We start from the raw sequence: 19,391 nt of genomic DNA on the forward strand, positions 1-19,391 counted from the left end.
TAATTAGGACAGTCATAAAATATCAAATTAGTGGAGTGAGGACATGTGAAGAGATATACTGGATCCCTGAAACACCTCACAAATATGGTTCAGTGGTTTTTATGTGCATTAAATTATGTTTTTTACAAAGCAGTTGAATTAGGTAGACTGGGAAATACAGATGCTAACATCTTAATATGTAGCTTATCCGTTTTACTTGTGTATTGTGTTAGTGCAGTACTGGAATGTTAATGATGAATTTGGAGAAGAATTTTTCAGGTGATGTGAAGCTTCTGATTTGTCCAGCATATTAAACTGGCTCAAAATTAGGTCTTGCAACAGGAAAATAATCCCAAGCACACCAGCAAAAATCTGAATGGCTAAAAAAGCTGAAAAATCAAGGTGTTGGAATGGCCAAGACAAAGTGCAGACCTTAATGTTACCCAGATGAGGATGGGTTCCCTTCTGAGTCTGGTTCCTCTCAAGGTTTCTTCCTCTTAACATCTTAGGGAGTTTTTCCTTGCCATCGTCGCCACCGGCTCGCTCAATAAGGATGAATTAGCACTTTTAATATCTGTATACCGTGTTTATATACAGTGCATCCGGATTCAGTATTCACAGCGCTTCACTTTTTCCACATTTTGTTATGTTACAGCCTTATCACAAAATGGATTAAATTCATTATTTTCCTCAAAATTCTACAAACAATACCCCATAATTGAAAGAAGTTTGAAAATGTAAAAAACGTGAAAGAAGTTTGCAAATTTATTAAAAAAAATAAATAAATTAAGCACCGTAATATAACAAATAAGCACCAAATAAGAGCCTTCTTATTTAGGCTCTGATAAATAAAAAGACAGAATTGAAGGTAGAAGTACTTTCTTTTACCTCATGAGTGTAAATAGTTAACACCTTGTGAATTTCAGAAATGTTTAATATGTTTTTTTGCTTTATTAATGATAAAAAAAAGCTTAAATGATATCAAAAACTCCCACTTGCACCAAGAATTGTCAAAATGAAATAAAGACGTCAACATCTTAATATGCAGCTAGTCAATTTTACTTAGTCTACAATATTGCAATATGTTAATTGGAGAATTTTTTTTTTCAACTCATGTTGAAATTTGATTGACCAGGTATGATACAAAAAAGTAACTATTTTGAATTTGTAATTGCTAATGACAGTAGGACAATGAAAATGTGTCTCAGAATCCCAAACGTGCTATCATAATTTACCAAACATTACAAAAAATGCTTTTCATTCAGTTTTGACAAAAAGAATAAGCCATGCTTTTTTAAATATAACCCAAACATTTGTTTTCCTTCACATGGAATTAGTCAACACCTACTGGATTTCAGAAATGTTTCATTTGTTGTTGTTTTGTTTTCAAAATAATAACAAGAATGCTTAGACCATTTCAAAAACTCCCAGTACATCTGAATTCACCCCATTCCCTAACCACTTGCAACACAGAACTGACACAGTGAGGGGTGTAGCATCTTCTCTATGTAGTTGTTAACGGACTAATCGAGGTGAACTGGGCCTGCTCTGCATTTTGCCTCAGAGAATGTTAACCTTGTCCTAAGAAGGAAAATAATTAACTTATAATATTATATAATTATTTATTATTATATAGGGAGCATTTTGTCTTGGTCTTTTCATTCAACCGTCTTCTGATGACATGTTTTTAGGACAAATAAAAGAAAAACATATTTCCCTTATTCATTCATTCATCATTTAAATTGATATTCTCTAGTTTGTCTGTCACGAGTTGAAATATATCAGCATACAGTAATCCAAATGGAAACAGTTTTTATTTGCATGGAAATAAATGCCTGTCTTATTTTAGATAGTTATTTTTGGGTAGAAAAATTCCTAAACGTACAACGAATCGGCCACACAACTCTCAAATTAATATTGGTTGTTTTATTTAGACGTTTATTTTCTTTTACAAGTACAGGGTCGTTTTTAAAAACGCAAATGTTTTGTTGGTCCTCTCCGTCAAAAGCACATTCAGCATCTAATAGTACTGTTTCCCGAGTGCGGAGACTATGACCGCCAGGAACTTCTGCAGAGCTGCCTGCACTTCAGCTGTGAAGTTAGCACCCAGGACAGAGGCAACTACAATGGTAATGCAGTCAGCCAACAGCTACAGGAGGAAACAGAGGATAAAGAATGAACACAGGTTAAGTTATAGAACGAGAGATTAATGTGGGCTAAATGTTAAACTGGCAGTGAATTAAGTAACAGAAGTAATGGCTTACAAATAAATGAAATAAGACGCACCCTGAAGTTTTGGGGATCCACGTGCAGTTGTTCAGAGTGCAGCACACTCAAGTCGGCGTAAGTGCTCTTAATGTTGTCCATGTTCTTCACAGCTTTCTCCAGACCACGCATTACCGTCAAGCCGTGGGCAGCAACTTTGGGATTTCCCAAGATGGCAGCGGCGTTATACAAGTTTCCGAATTTACTGAAATACCTCTGGGTCCATGGGTACACGACCAGACACCTGAGTAGCATTAAAAAAAGTACTTATAATTGTTAATTCCTGAAGTCTTCTCAAGTCATTTATTGAAATATTTCTTTGGGTCTGATAATACATATTTGCATAAATGTACCTTGTCAGTGCCTGGTGACCGACAGACTCGTAATCGATCTTGGAAAAGATGTCCTGGATGGTAGTGCGCTCGAAGTCTGTCCACTGAACCATGTTGCTGGCTTTTGGGGTTTCTGAATGTCTTATTGAACAAAGAGTAATAGACGCAAACAGCCTTGGTCCCCAGCTTATATATTCATTTGACTACTCCTCCCAGATTCAGGCGATTGGGCGCACAGTTTGGGATGGGTTCATTCATGGGGTCATATCAGATATGTGTATGTCTCTTACAAAACGGTTTTCAAAGAATTCATTCAAGAATATGTAATACAATAACACTACTTACTAACCCTGTAGTACGTGAGTACATTATTTGAAAAAAAGGTTATTCGGATATTTAGGGGTTCCTGTCTTTCTAAAAGGGTACTATCAGAAATGTTCTGAAGAGTTCTACATGGAACCTTTAAATGTTCCCCCGGGATTTTGGATGCAATTTTATTTCCTAAGTGTGTAGTTTGCAACTCGATTTCGCTTAATAACTACACACACACACACACACACACACACACACACACACACACACACACACACACACACACACACACACACACATATATATATATAAACGATAATAATTATAATATATTTTATTAGTGCAAGCAAAATCAATCGGATGTGCACGCAAAGTGCTTCTAAAGCTGAAGAAGATGAAATTGGTACGTTTCAAATCCCCATGATGTTGTTCTTGTTGCTTTTAAAACTTAACATGTATTCTGTAACGTTCATGTATTGTTTTTCAAATATATTCTATATATTCAATTCAATTCAATTCAATTTTATTTGTATAGCGCTTTTTACAATAGACATTGTCTCAAAGCAGCTTTACAGAAATATCAACACGGTATACAGATATTAAAGGTGCGAATTTATCCCAACTGAGCAAGCCACTGAGTGGCGACGGTGGCAAGGAAAAACTCCCTAAGATGTTTTAAGAGGAAGAAACCTTGAGAGGAACCCGACTCAGAAGGGAACCCATCCTCATCTGGGTAACAACAGATATTGTGAAAAAGTTCATTATGGATTTATATGAAGTCTGTATGGTGTTAAGAGCAGCCGTAGTCCCAGCAGTCTGGAATTAAAGAAGATTTGAGCTCCATCCAGAGGCTGAAAGGATCAGGATCTCTAGTATCTCCATAAATTCGTGTGGGGCTCGGCGAAAGGAGAGAGGGAGAAAGTAGAACAGAATCTAGTCAGGGTAGGCTTGAGTAAACAAATACGTTTTAAGCTTAGACTTAAACACTGAGACTGTGTCTGAGTCCCGAACACTAATAGGAAGACTGTTCCATAACTGTGGGGCCCTATAAGAGAAAGCTCTTCCCCCTGCTGTAGCCTTCACTATTCGAGGTACCGTCAGATAGCCTGCATCTTTTGATCTAAGTAGGCGTGGCGGATCATATAAAACCAAAAGGTCGCTTAGATATTGTGGCGCGAGACCGTTTAGTGCTTTATAGGTTAATAAGAGTATTTTATAATTAATGCGAGATTTTACTGGGAGCCAATGCAGTGTGGATAATATCGGTGTGATATGGTCGTATCTTCTAGTTCTAGTTAGGACTCTAGCAGCTGCATTCTGGACTAATTGGAGCTTATTTATATTCCTACTGGAACATCCAGACAGTATGGCATTACAGTAATCTAATCTAGAGGTGACGAATGCATGAACTAGTATTTCCGCATCATGTAGTGACAATATGTTTCTTATTTTAGAAATATTTCTGAGATGAAAGAAGGCTATCCTATCAATATTATCTACATGAGCATCAAATGATAGGCTGGAGTCAATAATCACTCCAAGGTCTTTAACTGCTGCACATGATGAAACAGAAAGACCATCCAGAGTAACCATGTGATCAGAAAGGATACTTCTAGCTACACGTGGGCCTAATAAAAGTATTTCTGTTTTATCAGAATTAAGCAGAAGGAAGTTAATTAACATCCAATGTCTAATGTCCTTTACACAATCCTCAACTTTACTAAGCTTATGTCTGTCCTCTGGCTTCGCTGAAACATACAACTGTGTATCATCAGCATAACAGTGGAAGCTAATTCCATGTTTACGAATAATTTGACCTAGGGGTAGCATATATAAAGTAAAGAGCAGTGGGCCTAAAACAGAACCCTGTGGAACTCCAAAAGTAACCTCAGTACGCATGGAGAATTCACCATTTACATCTACGAACTGATAACGATCGGTCAGATAAGACCTGAGCCAGGAGAGGACTGTTCCCTTAATACCAACAACATTTTCTAATCTATCAAGGAGAATAGTGTGATCTATAGTATCAAAAGCTGCAGTAAGGTCGAGTAACACAAGCAGCGAGACACAACCCTGATCGTAAGTCAGTAGAAGGTCATTTACTACTTTAACTAACGCTGTCTCTGTGCTATGATGAGGTCTAAATCCTGACTGATACATTTCATGAATGTTATTCCTATCTAAGTACGAGCATAACTGCTTTGCTACAACCTTTTCTAAAATCTTAGAGATGAAGGGGAGATTTGATATTGGTCTATAGCTGGACAATTGAGACGGGTCAAGATCAGGTTTTTTAATCAAGGGTTTAATAACTGCTAATTTAAGTGATTTAGGTACATAGCCACTGCTTAGGGAAGAATTGATTATATTTAGAAGTGGCTCAATTACTACTGGACCAATCTGTTTAAACAAACATGTAGGTACGGGATCTAGTATGCAAGTTGATGAATTTGCTGAAGAGATTAATGTAGCTAGTTCGGTCTCTCTAAGCGGAGCAAAACACTCTAAACATTGATCTGATATTGCTACACTGTCATGTAATGGGTTTGTTACAGTACTGTCCAGTTTTAATTTAATGGCCTGTATTTCACGTCTAATATTTTCAACCTTATCATTGAAAAATTTCATGAAATCTTCACTGCTATGTAATGATTGAGTGTTTCTCTCTGTAGTGGTTTTATTCCTAGTTAATTTTGCTACTGTGTTGAAAAGGAATCTAGAATTGTTTTTGTTGTCTCCTATTAAGGTGGAGAAATAGATTTTTCTAGCATCGCCAAGAGATTTCCTATATTTCAGTAGGCTCTCCTTCCATGCTATTTGAAATATCACCAGTTTGGTTTGACGCCATTTACGTTCTAATTGCCGAGTTGTCTGTTTTAAGGTTCGCGTTTGATCGTTATACCAGGGTGCTAATTTTTTTTCTCTAATTATTTTCCTTTTGAGTGGAGCCACTCTAGATAGAGTGTAGCGGAGTGTTGACTCCAAGCTTTCAGTCGCCTGATCGAGTTCTGTGTGATCTGACGGTGATCCAAATCTAATTGATGTTTCTGCGAGGTTATTTATGAAGCTTGGTGCAGTAGCTGAAGTGTAGGTACGTTTTACACGGTAGCGAGACGAGGTGGAAATATTATGATCAATACGTATTATGAACGAGATAAGATAATGGTCTGAGACAACTCCAGACTGCGGAAAAATGATAATATTTTCTATACTTAGTCCGTATGTTAGTATGAGGTCAAGAGTGTGACCACCATTATGAGTAGGCCCGATTACATTCTGATTAATCCCTACTGAATCTAAGATGGACACAACCGCTATTCTTAGAGGGTCTTCCAGGTTATCAAAATGAATATTAAAGTCTCCGACGATTAATGCTTTATCTACAGACACAACCAGGTTTGAGACAAAGTCTGCAAATTCACTAAGAAATTCAGTATATGGCCCTGGGGGTCTGTAAATAATAATTAGAGGAATTGACTTATTTTTTGTGGCTACATAACTTATACTGGTATAAAGAATTTCAAAAGAATTAAATTTATGCTTAGGTTTTTGTGTGACGACTAGATTTTGACTATGGATGAATCCAACACCTCCTCCTCTACCAGCTGAACGAGGCTGATGTACATAACTGTATCCAGGAGGACTGGCTTCATTTAATGCTATGTACTCATTTGGTTTAATCCAAGTTTCCGTTAAACACATTAAATTACATTCCTGATCAGTAATGATGTCGTTAACAATAAGAGCCTTAGACGCAAGAGATCTAATGTTTAATAGTCCTAGCCTCAGATCAAAAGTGCTGGCTGTGCATTCAATATGATTTAATTTTATGTTAATTAGGTTACGAAGATCGACTTTCCGAGATTTTCTATATATTTGAATAGCTCGGGGAACAGACACAGTCTCTATAGTATGTATTACCTTTTCCGAATTTTTAGTTGAACATTGATTATACTGAATGTTATTATTGGAAGATGTACTTACGATAGGCAGTCACTTGGAGTGTAGCGCCTTGGAAATGTAGTATATAATATAGTATGAAATATAGTATGTCAGAAATACTACTCACCCTTGTAAGCAGCTGTTCAGTGGAAAGATATAGTCTGTTCAATATTACATTTACATTATTCACTTAGGAGACTCTTTTATCCAAAGCGACTTACAAATTAGAAAAATACGAGCAAAGCGATCTATCAAGCAGAGAACAATACAAGTAGTGCTACCATACAAGATCCATTAATTGAGTTCCAGAAGAAGCAAAGTGCACAGAGTAGAGGTGTAAGTGCATTTTTTTTTCACGGAAAATATGCTGTTCAATATCTAACTGAAACAAACCCAAAAGCCTAAAGCCCTAAACCTTTACTACTTGTGGCTCACACAACCATCATTTTCCATGTGTACCTTGTCCCTCAACACATCAGCATATGGAAGACAATTAATGAACATAAAGCACAGCAAAACTTTTCAGTACTATTTGCACTGAATGCCAATATTTCAAACTGTAGGTCTACCAGTGCACACTGGTGTCGGTTAAAGTTCAAACTTCGTGCAAAGTTTAACTTCCACAGCAGAATTTCCCCTTAAGTCAAATATAAGTTAGTAAAACGTAAATAGTTAAATAGTTGTAGGCTTACGTTAAATTAATGAAATAGTAATTCGTACATTTACGAACTTAACTTTTTGTATTAACATGGATATTATATCAATATGTAAAAGCTACCTAAGGTCATAATCACTTTTTAGAGTGGAGGCGAGTTAATGTGGGTGTAAAAGGTGTATTAACATATTATTATGTTGTTCGGATTAAAACTTATTTTTCCCTCTAAGACAAAACGTTGTTATTTCTGTTTTAAATGTTAAAGTGCTCTCTGCACAAACTATTCACAGACGTGCCTTTTTTGACATGTACTGTGGGAGTAGGACTAACGGGTCATCAGGTAAAATGGGAAAGCATAACTTAGCAGCAGGTGAATAAGGTAGACTGGGAAATAAAGAATAAGCAGGGAGAAAAGGTGGGAAATAGACTACAGAACGTCACATAGGCATACTACTGAGTATGCAGAGATTTTTTTATTGTTCAGTGTTCATATAATTTTAGTGATTTATGCTGATGTTTATTTTTAATGCCCCTTTTTACTTGCAAAACATGAAGGATAAAATATTTCTTCTCTGTTGTTAATGCTGTAAGAAATGTAGTTATGTTCAAATGTACTGTGCCTGATCAAAGCATTTTGCCTTTCTACCAGTAGGAGGTGCTCCTGATTTATGGGGTCAAAAAGACGGTGCAAGAAATGTAAAGGCTTGAGTTATAAAATAACACAATTAAACAATAATAAAGAAATAAATTAGCTGTGTATGGAGACAGAGTCTATATTAGAAAAGCATTGAGCCAGTACATGGCAAAATCTAATGTGGAAGTAAGGACATTTCTATGGCATTCAATCTGAGGAAAGAATTCATTTGAGTGGGGAAAAACACATGTTGGTGAAAGTCGGAGGTGATTGTGTCCGTAAATAAAAAAAAATATTATATTCAAAAGTCTGTAAAACTTGAAATAAAGTCAATTCAACTGTTAATACAGTGTCAACAGAGGAAATGATTGTTTTGCAATCTCTTGTTTTTACTAATGGCATCATAGGTGAATATAGAGAGGAGAGGTATGAGGTCCACTAAAAAAACAGTCAAAATACTGGGAGTAATTTGAAGTGTGGAAAGTTGACAAATCTATTTATGATACAGTTTTATACTTTTATATATATAGATATAGATATAGATATGTGTATACGCATGAACATTAACTGTACATATAGATGTAGGGGGCAGACCCAGCTGGTTAAATGACGCACTGATGGAGCCTGTGGGAATGTATGTAGGCCTATTTTTTCATGAAGTACCTTAAGAAGCAAGGAAATAAGTAGACTGGGAAATATAGCACTTACGACTTAGTATGAAGATATTTTTTGCTTGCTGTACTGTATTCATGTAATTTTACAAATTGATATCCATGTTTGTTTATTATTTAAAATCATTTGTTATGCTCCTACTGCAGGAAATTAATCAATGCTATAGTGTTGTTTTTTTATTGTGATTTTTACTTAATCTGTTCATACTGAGTTTTAGAAAATACTGGCTATTTTGAAAATATTGAAGATGTTCTATTCCCTGTTGTTATATTGCTATGTAAGAAATTAATTATAGAATATTATAGAACTTCATCTTAATATGTAGTAATCACTTGGCCTACTGTATTTGTATTATATTGATGAATTTGGAGAGCTTTTTAAAAATTTTATTTCTATAAGTGAAATATGATTTACTGATGCCATCACTGAAAAAAAATGAATATATGGTCGGTCAGATTTAAGAGAATATATAATGTATAGTGTACATAAACATATATCAACAAGTTTCACATTCAAACTGATTTTCGTTGTTTACACTCAACTTAACGTAAACAAATTTCTTATAGCTAGATTGATTTATGTAGAGTGAGCGTGATCAATTCATGTAGTATTAATAAAAACCAATTATATTTTAAAAGCTTGCGAGGATGTTAGTGCTGACGGGAATAAATAATTATAGGCTATAGCATTAAATTGACCTGAGCTATAAGCCTGCATGGTCAAATGTCTGTCACAGAACAGCAGGTGAGCCAGGTTTGATCCTCCGCTTCGGGAAGAGTATTGGGTTGGAATATATTCATGGCTTTGAAAATACATGATCAAAATGACCATGATAGGAAAACAAATTGTGTTAATGTAATTCATTTTAATCACTTTTTTCAGTGATGAAACACCTCTAGACGAATTCAGACATTTGTCCCAAATTCTTGCTGTGAAAATTTACCAAACAGGACTGAACTTCATCGGAATTTAAGACCGTTTTAAAAGTTTAGATTATAGGCTATTAGTACTAGGTTATGAATTATCATGGTAACCACAGTGCAGTGTAATCTACTGAAACTAGCTGTATTGAGTGAATAGGAAGAGACTGCAATCTTTGACAGTCACACCCATGGAAACCTTTTGCTCTTAACGTATTTAGACTGAAATACCCAAATTTTCTTGCCAGCCTTCATAAGATCACACACATTTAATTGCCAAGAAAAAATATGCAGCATTAAACTGATCATAAGTAAATCATTGCTTGCCCAGTTTGACTGCAGCGTTTGGACTGTAGCGGAAAAACAAAGAATGTGAAAGATTAAAGAAATATATGAATTAATTCATAGATTTAATTGTGCAATTAATAACATGCACCTTTATAACCATACGCCAACAAATAATATATGTTTGATATTTTTAATTCAGCCCACTTATATCTTTTCAATAAAAATACTGGTGTATTTTAACAATGGGTCAAATATAAATTAAAACAAATTAAATTATTTTAAAAATGCAGCTCAGATTAACATTGATCTTTCTTTAATTTTGTGTAATTTTTTTTTTGGGGGGGGGGTAAAATATCCTAGTTGAATGAGCACTTTGTTTCCGATCAGGCGTGAAAGTTATCTATTTCAAGCAGCAGAAGCGTAGTCTAATCTTTGACTTTTAAAATGAACCCAAGTTGTTAGGTTTTTGAGGTGGGTCATGGGTGTGACAGCTCCGAGTCCTTGTATAAAAGGGTGATTTGTTTTTGAGGCAGTTTACAAAAGTCTTCTTCAAAACCACTCCAAAACCATGAGTCTGTCTGCCAAGGACAAAGCCGCCGTCAAAGCCTTCTGGGCCACGATCGCCCCAAAGGCTGAAGACATCGGTGGCCAAGCTCTGTTCAGGTAGGTGCTTGAGTAACCTTTCTCCTTTTGCAATCCATTTCGATTCCTCTTCCGATACCGAGGACTAACTCTATGTAATGTGTCTATGCAGGATGCTGACTGTCTACCCGCAGACCAAGACCTATTTTTCCCACTGGAATGACTTTAGCCTTGGCTCTGAGCAAATAAAGAAGCACGGAAAGATGGTTCTGTCTGGCGTTGGAGAGGCTGTCGACAAAATCGATGACCTGACAAATGGGTTGCTCAACCTAAGCCAGCTGCATGCTTTCCAGCTGCGTGTTGACCCGGCCAACTTCAAGGCAAGTTCATCTTAATCCCATCTTCATTTGCTCTGTAATATTTACATCTTGTTTTACCTGTACAGGTAGATCCTGTGCAACAACATGCTTGTTAAATCTTGATGTTTTTTCCCTTTCCTTGTAGATCCTTTCCCACAATTTGCTTGTGGTTCTGGCCCTCCTGTTCCCCGCTGACTTTACTCCTGAGATACATGTGGCTATGGATAAGTTTCTCGCTGCCGTGTCCCTGGCTCTCTCCGAGAAGTACAGATAAGAAGTTCTGCAGGCCAAAGAACAGAGACACCCACACGCACAATATTTCTTTCTCAGATCTAGTAATTGTCCTCGTTTGATCTAAATATAAAACAATATGATTTTTGCCTGTCATTAAACATGTTATGTGTCTTCTGTGAAACTTTGTATTTAAGTATTAATGTGTGGTTGTATTAGATTCACAACAAAAACAAGTTGATAGTGGTAGTGGAGGGAAAAGTAAACGAACATATAATATTTTTATGTAACACGAATGCCATAGGTTTAACACACACAGGACTAACAAATGTGAAGCGTGTTCAGTTAAAAGAGGTGTTGTCATCCCATTGTGATTTACATTTATTATTAAACTTGGATATAACTGACCTTTAATCCAAATCCACATTTTATTATATTCCAAACACAGCCTGCTTCAGCACACATTAATTGAAACCCCTTGAGTTCCGCCAAGATGATAATGATTTAAACTGAACAAATAACTTTAACAACACAGTCTCACTCCCAACATGTCAAATAGGCCTACTGAAGCATGGCCAGAAGCCTTTAGTGTCACTGCACAGATGCAGAAGGATGACTTTGGCTTCACTTGGTAATCCTGCTTATCAATGAACTCCTGTTTGCTTCAGCTATCCAATGCAAAAACATACTGAAGTGAAATTTACTCAAGAAGTGTGGCAACAGTTTTCACTCAAAAAAATCTTAGTTCAATTCTGAAATGGAATTTTCACCAGACATCAGTATTAACTCAAGAAATCTGGAAATATAAAGAATTCACAATATTGAAGTCCATAAATCAGTTCATGTGTAATAAATTGGAATGACACAGGAAAAAAGTATTGAACACTCTAAGAAAAAGCAGTTCTCCAAGGCAAGGTAAGACCTGGAACCAGCTGAAATCTGTAAGTAATTATACCCCCTATCTGTGCAACTTAAATTTGTCGCAAAACATATTGATGGAATTGGATACAGACGTATTTCAAAACTTCCGAATACTCCAGTAAGCTCCATTGGGGCCATTATCCACAAGTGGAAGCAACATCACCCCGTCATCAAACGGCCACGCACAGGATCTCCTCACAAGATATCTGACCAGGGAGTCAGAAGAATAGTCAGAAGAGTAGCCCAAGAACCAAGGACCACTCAGAAAGAGCTCCAGGTACTGGCAGACTTCAAATAATTGAAGGAACGATGAATGGAGCCCTTTACCAGGAGATTCTTGAAAAGAATCTGCTGCCATCCACCAGGATGATGAAGATGAGACGCGGGTGGACCTTCCAGCAGGACAACAATCAGCAAAGGAAACTGACCATTGGTTTCAGAGTAAATAAATCAAGGTGTTAGAATGGCCCAGTCAATCACCTGACTCGAATCCAATTTAATAAGATTTAAAGACGATATGTTTAGAACAACGGACCAAAACACACCTGAATACTGCGGCCAGACATCTGAATTTAGAAATAATGTAATATACAATTTAGGTTTTAGCCACAAATTTTATGACTTTATAACTAATTAAGTTTAATTTTTTTTCCCATTGTTTTGCATAGATCTTACGTTTGGCTTCAGAACACATTCATTTGCACGGTGGAATTGCATGGAATACTTTGATGCGGCCTTTATCTGCTGTTTGGACTGAAAGTTCTGGCACCCATTCATTTACGTTTTATGGACCTATGTGTTCCGATGAAGACACAGGCATGGATGACCTGTGGTAAATTATCAGTAAATTATTATTTTTGGGTGAACTAATACTTTAAACGGATTCTGATCATAATTACACACTGATTTGTGTGCTTCAGAAATATTTTAATGGTCAACTTGTGTACAAGGCTTATACTATGTGTTTGTAGACAATAAATGTACTGAGCCTTTGAAGTGTGATAATGCTGTGTTTTTTGATAATGTTATACTTTTATTCTCATTTTGGATACAATTTTATTTATTTAATGTACTAATATTGAGTACATCTAACTTGAATGCACTATTAATATGAGTAAGTCTAACTTAAATGCTAGTTGAGCCAACTTAGACTGCAGTTAAATAAAGAAGTCGAGATGACTTAACTTAAGTTTTCCTAACTAAATTTGATAAGTTACAATTACTTTTTTATTTGTTAAGTGAACTTTTCTATTGAAGTTCACAAAACTCAAAACTCAAAACTCAAAAAAAAAAAAAAAAAAAAAAAAAAAAACAGTGGAAAAAGGTCACTCCATATATTGAGTCAATTTTTTTTTTTACAGTGCAGGTGGAAGTGGTACACCCCGCAAAGTACTGAATCTCCAAATATCTGTCTCGCGCACAAACAGGCGTGAGTGGAGCGGCGATAATATCTGAGGTAAGACAACATAACCTGTCATAATTACTATGAGCTTTTTGATACGCTATGAAAATAATATGAACTTAATGTCATAATAACATTAAGGTGTGTGTTACGTAAGGAACTGAAAAATAAGCTACACAAGACGTGGTAATGCGGCCACGAAAATAATTTAAAAATTCAACGGTCTAAAGTTAATTATTTCCTTTATATCTAATTGTTCAGTGCTGTATTGTGCTCAAATGTATATTTATGTATTAAACATTTTATGGAGAACCAGCGTGTTGTGTCTATGTTGTGAAATGGGAATTATTATTATTATTATTATTATTATTATTATTATTATTATTATTATTATTATTATTATTATTATATGAAGGATGTTTAAAAACAGGTTCAAAAAGGATCTCTAATGGGTCATCAATGCACCTTTAAGAGAGGCTTCCAATTAAAGAGAACGTTCCAAAAGGATTTTTTTTTTAAATGAACCTTTTAAGGTTCCCCCACAGCTGCAATCTCTAGGAACCGCTAAAGGTTCAATTTTGAACCTTTTCTTCTTAGCGTGCATTTATCATATTTACTGAACCACTGAAATGTTTTCTTCAGGTGTAAAACACCACAAATTCCAAAAAAAGTTTATAATTTTTTTTTTTGTATTTGTTTACAATGCGGCACAATGCAGTGCAACTATAGGTAATAAATACATATTTCATAAGTTCAGTGGTTTAAGGGTTATTTTTAAGGCTTATGTTAATGAGATTTTTGTCTCTCACGCAAAAACTCAGAGAACTGCCTCCATTTTACCATAGCTAAACTACTACTACTACTACTACTACTACTAATAATAATAATAATAATAATAGTAATAATATCATCATCATCAACATAATTTTCAGAGGCTTTCAGAGGGTGAAAATGTTGTCTTTTTGCAGCAGTTGGATAATTATCATCATATCAGTTACAAAATGCATTTATTTGAAATCACTTTGGAAGTTGGTTGTAATCGTCCACCATACAAATAAACGGTTTATTAAGAACCACAAGACATGACTGAGTACTGATTATTATAACATTTATTTGCTTTAAACAACAAAAGTTCCACTTCAACGCAGAAAACGCAGAAAGTTTCCGATAATTTCTGATAAATCTCTGGCCATAAAAGCACATTCAGCATCTAATAGTACTGTTTCCCGAGTGCGGAGACTATGACCGCCAGGAACTTCTGCAGAGCTGCCTGCACTTCAGCTGTGAAGTTAGCACCCAGGACAGAGGCAACTACAATGGTAATGCAGTCAGCCAACAGCTACAGGAGGAAACAGAGGATAAAGAATGAACACAGGTTAAGTTATAGAACGAGAGATTAATGTGAGCTAAATGTTAAACTGGCAGTGAATTAAGTAACAGAAGTAATGGCTTACAAATAAATGAAATAAGACGCACCCTGAAGTTTTGGGGATCCACGTGCAGTTGTTCAGAGTGCAGCACACTCAAGTCGGCGTAAGTGCTCTTAATGTTGTCCATGTTCTTCACAGCTTTCTCCAGACCACGCATTACCGTCAAGCCGTGGGCAGCAACTTTGGGATTTCCCAAGATGGCAGCGGCGTTATACAAGTTTCCGAATTTACTGAAATACCTCTGGGTCCATGGGTACACGACCAGACACCTGAGTAGCATTAAAAAAAGTACTTATAATTGTTAATTCCTGAAGTCTTCTCAAGTTATTTATTGAAATATTTCTTTGGGTCTGATAATACATATTTGCATAAATGTACCTTGTCAGTGCCTGGTGACCGACAGACTCGTAATCGATCTTGGAAAAGATGTCCTGGATGGTAGTGCGCTCGAAGTCTGTCCACTGAACCATGTTGCTGGCTTTTGGGGTTTCTGAATGTCTTATTGAACAAAGAGTAATAGACGCAAACAGCCTTGGTCCCCAGCTTATATATTCATTTGACTACTCCTCCCAGATTCAGGCGATTGGGCGCACAGTTTGGGATGGGTTCATTCATGGGGTCATATCAGATATGTGTATGTCTCTTACAAAACGGTTTTCAAAGAATTCATTCAAGAATATGTAATACAATAACACTACTTACTAACCCTGTAGTACGTGAGTACATTATTAGAAAAAAAGGTTATTCGGATATTTAGGGGTTCCTGTCTTTCTAAAAGGGTACTATCAGAAATGTTCTGAAGAGTTCTACATGGAACCTTTAAATGTTCCCCCGGGATTTTGGATGCAATTTTATTTCCTAAGTGTGTAGATTGCAACTCGATTTCGCTTAATAACTACACACACACACACACACACACACACACACACACACACACACACACACACACACACACACACATATATATATATATATATATATATAAACGATAATAATTATAATATATTTTATTAGTGCAAGCAAAATCAATCGGATGTGCACGCAAAGTGCTTCTAAAGCTGAAGAAGATGAAATTGGTACGTTTCAAATCCCCATGATGTTGTTCTTGTTGCTTTTAAAACTTAACATGTATTCTGTAACGGTCATGTATTGTTTTTCAAATATATTCTATATAGTATGTCAGAAATACTACTCACCCTTGTAAGCAGCTGTTCAGTGGAAAGATATAGTCTGTTCAATATTACATTTACATTATTCACTTAGGAGACTCTTTTATCCAAAGCGACTTACAAATTAGAAAAATACGAGCAAAGCGATCTATCAAGCAGAGAACAATACAAGTAGTGCTACCATACAAGATCCATTAATTGAGTTCCAGAAGAAGCAAAGTGCACAGAGTAGAGGTGTAAGTGCATTTTTTTTTCACGGAAAATATGCTGTTCAATATCTAACTGAAACAAACCCAAAAGCCTAAAGCCCTAAACCTTTACTACTTGTGGCTCACACAACCATCATTTTCCATGTGTACCTTGTCCCTCAACACATCAGCATATGGAAGACAATTAATGAACATAAAGCACAGCAAAACTTTTCAGTACTATTTGCACTGAATGCCAATATTTCAAACTGTAGGTCTACCAGTGCACACTGGTGTCGGTTAAAGTTCAAACTTCGTGCAAAGTTTAACTTCCACAGCAGAATTTCCCCTTAAGTCAAATATAAGTTAGTAAAACGTAAATAGTTAAATAGTTGTAGGCTTACGTTAAATTAATGAAATAGTAATTCGTACATTTACGAACTTAACTTTTTGTTTTAACATGGATATTATATCAATATGTAAAAGCTACCTAAGGTCATAATCACTTTTTAGAGTGGAGGCGAGTTAATGTGGGTGTAAAAGGTGTATTAACATATTATTATGTTGTTCGGATTAAAACTTATTTTTCCCTCTAAGACAAAACGTTGTTATTTCTGTTTTAAATGTTAAAGTGCTCTCTGCACAAACTATTCACAGACGTGCCTTTTTTGACATGTACTGTGGGAGTAGGACTAACGGGTCATCAGGTAAAATGGGAAAGCATAACTTAGCAGCAGGTGAATAAGGTAGACTGGGAAATAAAGAATAAGCAGGGAGAAAAGGTGGGAAATAGACTACAGAACGTCACATAGGCATACTACTGAGTATGCAGAGATTTTTTTATTGTTCAGTGTTCATATAATTTTAGTGATTTATGCTGATGTTTATTTTTAATGCCCCTTTTTACTTGCAAAACATGAAGGATAAAATATTTCTTCTCTGTTGTTAATGCTGTAAGAAATGTAGTTATGTTCAAATGTACTGTGCCTGATCAAAGCATTTTGCCTTTCTACCAGTAGGAGGTGCTCCTGATTTATGGGGTCAAAAAGACGGTGCAAGAAATGTAAAGGCTTGAGTTATAAAATAACACAATTAAACAATAATAAAGAAATAAATTAGCTGTGTATGGAGACAGAGTCTATATTAGAAAAGCATTGAGCCAGTACATGGCAAAATCTAATGTGGAAGTAAGGACATTTCTATGGCATTCAATCTGAGGAAAGAATTCATTTGAGTGGGGAAAAACACATGTTGGTGAAAGTCGGAGGTGATTGTGTCCGTAAATAAAAAAAAATATTATATTCAAAAGTCTGTAAAACTTGAAATAAAGTCAATTCAACTGTTAATACAGTGTCAACAGAGGAAATGATTGTTTTGCAATCTCTTGTTTTTACTAATGGCATCATAGGTGAATATAGAGAGGAGAGGTATGAGGTCCACTAAAAAAACAGTCAAAATACTGGGAGTAATTTGAAGTGTGGAAAGTTGACAAATCTATTTATGATACAGTTTTATACTTTTATATATATAGATATAGATATAGATATGTGTATACGCATGAACATTAACTGTACATATAGATGTAGGGGGCAGACCCAGCTGGTTAAATGACGCACTGATGGAGCCTGTGGGAATGTATGTAGGCCTATTTTTTCATGAAGTACCTTAAGAAGCAAGGAAATAAGTAGACTGGGAAATATAGCACTTACGACTTAGTATGAAGATATTTTTTGCTTGCTGTACTGTATTCATGTAATTTTACAAATTGATATCCATGTTTGTTTATTATTTAAAATCATTTGTTATGCTCCTACTGCAGGAAATTAATCAATGCTATAGTGTTGTTTTTTTATTGTGATTTTTACTTAATCTGTTCATACTGAGTTTTAGAAAATACTGGCTATTTTGAAAATATTGAAGATGTTCTATTCCCTGTTGTTATATTGCTATGTAAGAAATTAATTATAGAATATTATAGAACTTCATCTTAATATGTAGTAATCACTTGGCCTACTGTATTTGTATTATATTGATGAATTTGGAGAGCTTTTTAAAAATTTTATTTCTATAAGTGAAATATGATTTACTGATGCCATCACTGAAAAAAAATGAATATATGGTCGGTCAGATTTAAGAGAATATATAATGTATAGTGTACATAAACATATATCAACAAGTTTCACATTCAAACTGATTTTCGTTGTTTACACTCAACTTAACGTAAACAAATTTCTTATAGCTAGATTGATTTATGTAGAGTGAGCGTGATCAATTCATGTAGTATTAATAAAAACCAATTATATTTTAAAAGCTTGCGAGGATGTTAGTGCTGACGGGAATAAATAATTATAGGCTATAGCATTAAATTGACCTGAGCTATAAGCCTGCATGGTCAAATGTCTGTCACAGAACAGCAGGTGAGCCAGGTTTGATCCTCCGCTTCGGGAAGAGTATTGGGTTGGAATATATTCATGGCTTTGAAAATACATGATCAAAATGACCATGATAGGAAAACAAATTGTGTTAATGTAATTCATTTTAATCACTTTTTTCAGTGATGAAACACCTCTAGACGAATTCAGACATTTCTCCCAAATTCTTGCTGTGAAAATTTACCAAACAGGACTGAACTTCATCGGAATTTAAGACCGTTTTAAAAGTTTAGATTATAGGCTATTAGTACTAGGTTATGAATTATCATGGTAACCACAGTGCAGTGTAATCTACTGAAACTAGCTGTATTGAGTGAATAGGAAGAGACTGCAATCTTTGACAGTCACACCCATGGAAACCTTTTGCTCTTAACGTATTTAGACTGAAATACCCAAATTTTCTTGCCAGCCTTCATAAGATCACACACATTTAATTGCCAAGAAAAAATATGCAGCATTAAACTGATCATAAGTAAATCATTGCTTGCCCAGTTTGACTGCAGCGTTTGGACTGTAGCGGAAAAACAAAGAATGTGAAAGATTAAAGAAATATATGAATTAATTCATAGATTTAATTGTGCAATTAATAACATGCACCTTTATAACCATACGCCAACAAATAATATATGTTTGATATTTTTAATTCAGCCCACTTATATCTTTTCAATAAAAATA

At 35.4% G+C, this 19,391-nt stretch overlaps 3 protein-coding genes across 3 annotated transcripts; 1 reads left to right on the forward strand and 2 right to left on the reverse strand.

Annotated features, from left to right (window-relative positions):
• Window positions 1–1,802: 1,802 nt before the first annotated feature.
• LOC108256960 (hemoglobin subunit beta) lies at window positions 1,803–2,810 on the reverse strand. Its single transcript, XM_053675467.1, has 3 exons — window positions 2,598–2,810; window positions 2,266–2,488; window positions 1,803–2,128 (listed from the first exon to the last, which is right to left on the reverse strand). The coding sequence occupies exons 1-3, from the start codon at window positions 2,687–2,689 to the stop codon at window positions 2,000–2,002; spliced, it is 444 nt and encodes a 147-aa protein (XP_053531442.1). The 5' UTR covers window positions 2,690–2,810; the 3' UTR covers window positions 1,803–1,999.
• Window positions 2,811–10,473: 7,663 nt separating this feature from the next.
• LOC128629069 (hemoglobin embryonic subunit alpha-like) lies at window positions 10,474–11,575 on the forward strand. The gene is made up of 3 exons (XM_053675313.1): window positions 10,474–10,665; window positions 10,757–10,964; window positions 11,089–11,575. The coding sequence occupies exons 1-3, from the start codon at window positions 10,571–10,573 to the stop codon at window positions 11,215–11,217; spliced, it is 432 nt and encodes a 143-aa protein (XP_053531288.1). The 5' UTR covers window positions 10,474–10,570; the 3' UTR covers window positions 11,218–11,575.
• A 3,013-nt stretch (window positions 11,576–14,588) lies between these two features.
• On the reverse strand, window positions 14,589–15,525 carry LOC128629065 (hemoglobin subunit beta-like). Its single transcript, XM_053675309.1, has 3 exons — window positions 15,306–15,525; window positions 14,974–15,196; window positions 14,589–14,836 (listed from the first exon to the last, which is right to left on the reverse strand). The coding sequence occupies exons 1-3, from the start codon at window positions 15,395–15,397 to the stop codon at window positions 14,708–14,710; spliced, it is 444 nt and encodes a 147-aa protein (XP_053531284.1). The 5' UTR covers window positions 15,398–15,525; the 3' UTR covers window positions 14,589–14,707.
• Window positions 15,526–19,391: the final 3,866 nt, after the last annotated feature.

The sequence above is a fragment of the Ictalurus punctatus genome, chromosome 24, assembly GCF_001660625.3.
Source record: "Ictalurus punctatus breed USDA103 chromosome 24, Coco_2.0, whole genome shotgun sequence".
Classification (NCBI taxonomy): domain Eukaryota; kingdom Metazoa; phylum Chordata; class Actinopteri; order Siluriformes; family Ictaluridae; genus Ictalurus; species Ictalurus punctatus.

Bases quoted from the DNA above. Each gene is read 5' to 3' on its own strand.
- LOC128629069 (XM_053675313.1), top strand. From the start codon at position 10,571: ATGAGTCTGTCTGCCAAGGACAAAGCCGCCGTCAAAGCCTTCTGGGCC. The intron at 10,666-10,756 runs GTAGGTGCTTGA...GTGTCTATGCAG, and splicing joins GGTGGCCAAGCTCTGTTCAG to GATGCTGACTGTCTACCCGC. The intron at 10,965-11,088 runs GCAAGTTCATCT...CTTTCCTTGTAG, and splicing joins TTGACCCGGCCAACTTCAAG to ATCCTTTCCCACAATTTGCT.
- LOC108256960 (XM_053675467.1), bottom strand. From the start codon at position 2,689: ATGGTTCAGTGGACAGACTTCGAGCGCACTACCATCCAGGACATCTTT. The intron at 2,489-2,597 runs GTACATTTATGC...AATGCTACTCAG, and splicing joins GGTCACCAGGCACTGACAAG to GTGTCTGGTCGTGTACCCAT. The intron at 2,129-2,265 runs GTGCGTCTTATT...TTCCTCCTGTAG, and splicing joins TGGATCCCCAAAACTTCAGG to CTGTTGGCTGACTGCATTAC.
- LOC128629065 (XM_053675309.1), bottom strand. From the start codon at position 15,397: ATGGTTCAGTGGACAGACTTCGAGCGCACTACCATCCAGGACATCTTT. The intron at 15,197-15,305 runs GTACATTTATGC...AATGCTACTCAG, and splicing joins GGTCACCAGGCACTGACAAG to GTGTCTGGTCGTGTACCCAT. The intron at 14,837-14,973 runs GTGCGTCTTATT...TTCCTCCTGTAG, and splicing joins TGGATCCCCAAAACTTCAGG to CTGTTGGCTGACTGCATTAC.